Source organism: Pyrgilauda ruficollis, unplaced genomic scaffold (genome assembly GCF_017590135.1).
Source record: "Pyrgilauda ruficollis isolate IOZ18807 unplaced genomic scaffold, ASM1759013v1 scaffold304, whole genome shotgun sequence".
NCBI classification, from domain to species: Eukaryota; Metazoa; Chordata; class Aves; order Passeriformes; family Passeridae; genus Pyrgilauda; species Pyrgilauda ruficollis.
Window position 1 is genome coordinate 1 of NW_024524423.1, and position 7,044 is coordinate 7,044.

The 7,044-nt window shown below is 58.6% G+C and overlaps 1 protein-coding gene across 1 annotated transcript; it reads right to left on the reverse strand.

The window, feature by feature from the left end:
- Window positions 1-28: 28 nt before the first annotated feature.
- On the reverse strand, window positions 29-4,750 carry LOC121356954 (39S ribosomal protein L45, mitochondrial-like; the record flags this gene model as incomplete). Its single annotated transcript, XM_041473855.1, has 6 exons — window positions 4,667-4,750; window positions 4,294-4,483; window positions 3,319-3,436; window positions 2,196-2,294; window positions 1,191-1,239; window positions 29-194 (listed from the first exon to the last, which is right to left on the reverse strand). Coding segments are annotated over exons 1-6 (679 nt in total), but the record flags the coding sequence as incomplete, so codon positions are not given.
- Window positions 4,751-7,044: the final 2,294 nt, after the last annotated feature.

Below are 7,044 nucleotides of genomic sequence, written 5' to 3' on the forward strand. Positions count from 1 at the left end.
GAGCAGGCTGTGGGAGAGCCGGCCGTGCCCCGGGCCCGGCTCACCTGGCGGCTGTGCATCCTCACGGTCACCTGCCCGTAGAGGTTGCCGCGGTTCAGGACGCCCTCACAGCGCACGTGCACCACCCTGGGGGGCTCCAGCGACTCCACAAAGCTCCAGCGGATGGTTTTGTACCTGTTCCCTCGCACCATGTCCTGCCAGCAGAAATCAGCCTGGCATTAATTAAATTAGTAACGATCTGTTCGCGCCCGACAGCGAAAATCAGCTCCCAGCCTGGTGGCTCTTGGGGCTGTTTTTGGTTTTGTTAAGGTTGGGACTGAAGGTATTTAGAGGGAATTTAGGTCTAAATGTTCAGGTTTTATTTATGTTTAGCTTTAGATATTTCAGTTTTATCATGTTTAGGTTTAGGTGGTTATTATGTTTTATTTATGTTTAGGTTTAGATGTTTATTGCTTTTATTTATATTTTAAGTTGTGAGTTTTACAGTATTTTACTAATAAGTTACAAAAAGGTTAGCTATTTCTACACAAGGTCTTTTAAATTATTTAACTAAGAAATCATATTTAAATTATTTTTATTTTTAGCTTAATAACTAATTACGCGAAGTCAACAACACAGACTTTTCTGTCTAATTATAAAATACCACTTAAACTTGTGAAGAACAATTAGTTACTGTTCTAAAACTTATATTTTGCCTTATATAGGTTGTTATATTTTAAAATCTTAAATTTTAGGTTTTTTATTTAGTGATATTACTTCTAATCAAAGTACACATTTGTAATCTTAGTGTTACTAATCAACTCTGGAAGTTTTTTTTATGGTCCTAGGTCAAACACAGGATTTTCTTGCGGGTCTGTGCTCTTCAGCACAGAAAGTTTAAAATTTTCAGCACCTAGGATTCCAACACAACTCAGTTTGGATGTTAATGGGAGCAAGGAGAAAACGCCACAAATGTTTCATTGGTTGTTGGTGAATTTTGGGTTTTTCCTCCCAGCTCTTTGCTGAATCCAGGAAAAAAAAAAAAAAAAAATTTAAAAAAAAAAAAAAAAGGGGGAAAAAAAAAAAAAAAAAAAAAAAAAAAAAAAAAAAAAGGAAAAAAAAAAAAAAAAAAAAAAAGAAAAAAAAAAAGAAAAAAGACACTGCCAGGGGGTCCCTCCCAGCGGGGACACCCCAAAATTCCAGGCACTTACGGGGTAGCAGCGCTCGGTCACCAGGGAGTGAAGCTTCTGCTTGTTGAAGCTGCAAAGGGAACAGCCCAGCCACCCCAGCTCAGGAAAGGAGCTTCCCCACAAACTCCTGATATCCCCAGATTCCTGATATTCCCACAAATTCCTGCTTTCCCCACAGATTCCTGCTATTCCCCACACAAATCCCAGCGCTAGCCCCACAAATTCTTGCATTTCCCCCACAATTTCCTGATATTCACCTCACACAAATTCCTGCAATTCTCCCCACAAAATCTTCCATTTCCCCCACAAATTCCAGCTCTGGCCCCACAAATTCTTGCATTTCCCCCACAATTTCCTGCTTTCTCCTCACAAATTGCAGCTTTGCCCCCACACAAATGCCTCCTTGCCCCCCACAAATTCCCCTCTCAAATTCCCCATTTCCCCCACACAAATTCCCACTTCTTCTCCCACACAAACTCCCCCTTTCCCCCCTCGCAAATTCCCACTTTTCCTCCCACACAAATTCCACTTTTTCCCCCTCACAAATTCCCCCTTTCCCCCCTCACAAATTCCACTTTTCCCCCCACACAAATTCCATTTTCCCCCCTCACAAATTCCACTTTTCCCCCTCACAAATTCCACTTTTCCCCCTCACAAATTCCACTTTTCCCCCTCACAAATTCCACTTTTCCCCCTCACAAATTCCACTTTTCCCCCTCACAAATTCCACTTTTCCCCCTCACAAATTCCACTTTTCCCCCTCACAAATTCCACTTTTCCCCCCACACAAATTCCATTTTTCCCCCTCACAAATTCCACTTTTCCCCCCACACAAATTCCATTTTTCCCCCTCACAAATTCTCACTTTCCCCCACACAAATTCCCCCTTTCCCCCCTCACAAATTCCAGCTTTGCTCCCACACAAATTCCCCTTTTCCCCCACACAAATTCCCACTTTTCCTCCCTCACAAATTCCACTTTTCCCCCACAAATTCCATCTCCTCATGGCCCAGGGAAGGGCCTCACTTTGCCAGGGAGTTGTGGGCCTCAATGAATATCTCCTGGGCTTTCTCAGGGAAGGTTTTGGTGCTGAAATCCGGGTCGTGATCCTTGATCTTCCGCAGGCTGGGAAAGAACAAATCAAGGAAAGAACAAAACTGGAGCTGTCCTGGATGTCTGGATCCTACAGGATTCAATCCCAGCTTTTACCAGCTGAGAACTGGAGATCCCCCACTAAGACAAAACCTTCAGGGGGTGTAAAAGAGCCAAATCCAAAGAATCCTAAAAAAGCTGGGAGTGCACGGCGTGGCTGCTCCCAGCAGGAGAGGTGGGAATGCCAGGGAAGGGGAGCAACAACAAAAATGGGAAAAGCGGGGAGGAAACAACCCCTTCATCCTAAAAATCACCCAGAGATCCCTCAGCCCCTCACAGAGGGGGTCTGGTGGGGGCTGAGAGGATGTGGGGGGATTCTGGGGGGGTCTGGGTGACCTGGGAGGACACAGGGGCGTTCTGGGGGGGATTTGGGGGAGTTTTGAGGGGATTTGGGGGGATCTGGGTGTCCTGGAGGTGACCTTGGGGGGACACAGGGGGTGTCCTGGGGGGGATTTGGGGAATCTTGGGGGTCCCAGGGGTCCTGGAGGTGACTGGAACACAAAGGGGGGTCACAGGGGGATCCTGGGAGATTTGGGGGGGATCCTGATGAGTTTTGAGGGGATTTGAGGTGTCCTGAGCGGCCTGGAGTGACACAGGGGTGTCCTGGAGGGGATTTATGGGAGCTTTGAGGGGATCTGGGGGTCCTGGGTGTCCTGGAGGTGACTGGAGGGAACACAAGGGGGGTCCTGAGTGGGTCTGTGGGAGTTTTGAGGGGATCTGGGGGGTCCTGGGTGGGTCTGTGGGAGCTTTGAGGGGATCTGGGGGGTCCTGGGTGTCCTGGAGGTGACTGGATGGAACACAAGGGAGGTCCTGAGTGGGTCTGTGGGAGTTTTGAGGGGATCTGGGGGTCCTGGGTGGGTCTGTGGGAGCTTTGAGGGGATCTGGGGCTCCCAGGTGTCCTGGAGGTGACCTGGGGGAGGAATACCAGCCACGGCCAGAGCCAGGAGAGGCCAAGCAGCAGGTTAATGAGGCTAATTAGCTAACGAGGGGTACGTACGCCAGCTGGGAGGCCGCTGTCTGCCTCAGCTTCTGCATCTGCTGCTTCACCCCGTCCTTGGAGAGCGAGCTGAGGCGCGCGTCGCCCTCGGGGGGCACGTAGGGATCCATGATCTCAGCTGGGGGAAAGCAGCTCAGCAGCAGGCTCAGAGCCCCGGGGGAAGGCAACTCCTCCCAGGGAGATGGGAGAATCCTGAGAGCTTCCCTGGGAGAAGCTGGCCCACGGGTGCTGCTCTCTGCTGCTCCCCCACAGCCCAGGGAGCAGGGGGGAAATGGCTTCAAAATGAAGTTTAGAGGGGATTTGGGGATGGAATTCCTCCCTGAGGGGCTGGGATGGGATTCCCAGAGCAGCTGGGGCTGCCCCTGGGTCCCTGGCAGTGCCCAGGGCCAGGCTGGAGCAGCCTGGGGCAGCGGGAGGTGTCCCTGGGTGGGATTGAAGGTCCCTTCCCTCCAAACCTGGGGTTCTGTGGGGTTCCCCAGCCCTGTCTTGGAATGAAAAGGGGCTTTTTGGGTGGAGTGTGGCTTTTTTGGGAGAATGGCCTTCCCTTCCATTTCCTTTCTTTCCTCTCCAGCCATGGCAGGCGTGGCACTGGGTGGGATCTGAGGTCCCTTCCCACCCAGACCATTCCATGATGGCACTTTCCAGGTCCTTGTAGCACTGCTCTGCTTTTACAGGTGGAGAAATGGGGAAGAAATCCCTCGCAGTGAGGGTGCCAGGCCCTGGCACAGTGCCCAGAGCAGCTGTGGCTGCCCTGGATTCCCGGCAGCGCCCGGGACAGGGCTCGGAGTGTCCCTGGAGGGCAGGGGTGCCACTGGAGGGGCGTTCCCAACCCAAGCCCCTCTGGGATTCCAGGATTCCAGACAAAGGCACCAACAGCTCCGGAGAGCGGGCAGGGAAGCCGTTCCCCCGGCCAGAAGGAAGGGCGGGGGAGGAACTCAGCCTGATCCCGCGCGGTTCTCTCTCCCATGCCCGTACCCGTGCACGCCAGGAAGAAGGTGCGCTCCATGCGCTCGTCCGGGAAGACCGGCGCCGCGGAGCTCAGCCGCCTCTGCCTCTCCTCAGCGCTCAGCTCCCGGGCCCACTCGGGCACCCGCGGGCCCTTCCTCCTGCTCCTGGCCGGCACAACCAGCGGCAGCGCCGCGGGCCGGAGCAGCGACTCGGCAGCCTGAGGGGAGGCAGCGCCGAGCCCGGGGTGAGCCGGGCGCCGCCAGGCCTCCACTGACCTCCCCTCTCGCCGCACGCGCCACGGCCCGCCGCGCTCCTCCCTCGCCCTCAGCCCCCACACCGCTCATCCCGCGGCAGCACAGCCGCTCCCCGGAGCCCCTCAGGCCGCCCGCGCCGGCCCCACCTTGCAGCAGAGCCGCGGGGCCCTGCGGCCCAGCCCCGCCGCCATGGCGGCCGCCATCTTTCCCCCGCCGCGGGGGATGGCGGGAACGGGGGAGGGGGCGGGGCCTTCCAGACCCCCCCGGACGCGCAGAACCCCCCAGGTTCCTGCACCCCCCAGCAGCTCCGTGGGTTTTGTGCGATGCTTTTGGGATTTCCCACGGCAGCAGCCCCTGGAGGTGGAGGCGGGTCGGGGGCAGGGGTCTCTCCGCATGCCCCCGGGACAGCCCAGGATGCGGCCAGCAGCACGGGGGGGGCTCGGGGGTCCCTCCGAATATCCCGAGGACAATCCAGGATGCGGCACGCCCGCCCTAAATCACAAACCGGCTCATCCCAAGCCCTCTTCCCTGGGAAGCCCACCGCCGGCAGCCGCCGGGACACCCCGGGGATGCTCGTCACCCGCCCACGGCCGCGGGGCGCGGCCCCGGCCCGGCCCGCGGAGCCAAAGGCGAGCCCAGCCCGGGGTGCGAAGCCCGGGGGGCCCCTCGGGGGCGGGGGGCTCGCCGGAGGCTCCGGCCGCGCTCGCTGCGCCTGGCCCCGCTCCCAGCTCGCTTTGGGGACTGTTGATCTTGGCTCCGAGGACGCGTTGCTCCATCGGACAGCTGGTTAATGTGTAGTGACGGCTCCGCTGTGCCCGAGACCGTTGATCCCGGCCCGAGCTCTTATCAGAGCCGGGAGCGGCCGTGCGGGGCTGGGCGGGGGGCGCGGGGGGAGCCGGGCCCCGCTGCGTGGGGGGATGGCGTCTGCAGCCCGCCAGCACCTCCCAAAATTCGGAGTGATGCCCACTGGGGTGCGCGGGGGGCGACACCAGCAGAGAGCGCTTCCCGCAGCAGCTCCGGTGGGAAACGTGGAGCCCTCTGGAAAACCGGGATGAAGCTCCGGGGCTGCGGAGCCAATCCTGGAGCAGCCGGGCTGAGTCACCGGCCCAGAGCCCCACGGCCCCGGCGCTTTCCCACGGCTCCCGACTGGTGGGGCTGGATTTTCCCAGCCCAGCTGGCTCTCCCGGGATGCCATCCCGGCCGGTTTCACCTCCGTGGGCAGCGCTGGGGGCTCTGGAACCCCTCTGGAGCCGCCTCCTTGCCCGTGGGGGGCTCCTGGGGGGCTCGGCCCGAGAGCATCCCTGAGGAAATTTGGGATGGGGCCATGGAGATGCCACTGGATGATGTCCCCAGCCCAGCTGTGCTATTCTCCTTGCAAAACCACCACGTGGGGATTTGTCCCGTGGGAGAGCGGGATCAGGGCTGGGATCAGGGCTCGGCACCCGCCCCAAGCTGTCCCCGCCAGCTCCAGGCAGGGGCTGGGCCACCTTTGCCTCCATCCTTGTGCAACTTGTCCCAGGTGAGGCGGGAGGGGACGGGCAGAGCCGCACGCACACACGGAGTGGGGAAAATCCAGGGAAAGACGCCTCCCAACCCCCCGGGAATGACCCGCGGAGCAAGAGGCCCCGGAGCTTGGAGCGCTGCTGTCCCCGTGCTCCCGAATACCAGAGATTCCAGCCCTAAGCCGGCGGCCCAGACCTGCGAGGCAGGATTAGCCGGTGCCCTGCGGCTGCTCCCGCCCCGGCAGCAACGGCGAGAACTCCGGCGAAAGAGAGAGAAGAAAAGAAAAGCCTCTCTTGAGAATTTCATTTTTTTCTTTCTTCCCCTTTTAAAATTTTTCTCCCCCCTTGTTTTTCCTAATTAGAAAGGAGCACTGACAGCGGTTGGTGGCTGCAGAGGCTCTGGGCTGATTACAGCTCCTGGCTTCCACCCCGTCCGTTTGTCCCCGGGCCCTCCGCAGTCTGGCGCTACAGGAGAACCCGGTTTGGTCGGGACACGGCGGAGGAGGCGGCTTCCCCCCGCCTTTCTCCGTGGAGCCTCGCTCATTCTCTCTTTCTTCCTTTTTTTTTTTTTTCTGGATTCTTGCTGACAGCAGCATCTGTCACCTCCCAGCATCTCCCGTGCGGAGCAGCGCCCGCGGAAAGCGCCCGGAGCCCTTTGGCAAGCACAAGCCCCGTGCCCACCGAGACCCCCCCGGCGGGGCAGGAGGGCACCCGGTGACCCCGAGGCCATGCGGGATGGGAATTAGAGCTCAGAGGAGACAATCCCCTCCGCCTCCCTCCCGCGGCTCTGCTCCAGGAATAGTTTTATCCTGCCCCTGACCTTCCCGTGGCTCTGCCAGGGACAGCCACCCGCGGCCACCCGCGCTGCCAGCACCGCGGCAAGGCGGGCGGGGACGGGACTTTTGCCCTGGCAAAGTCCCCCGGCACGGCCGGGGCTCGGCTGGGCTTCTCCCGCCGTCCTGCTGCGGTGGCCTCGGGGCGTCCCCAGCGCGGCACGGCCGGGCTGAGTCCAGTCCCATCCA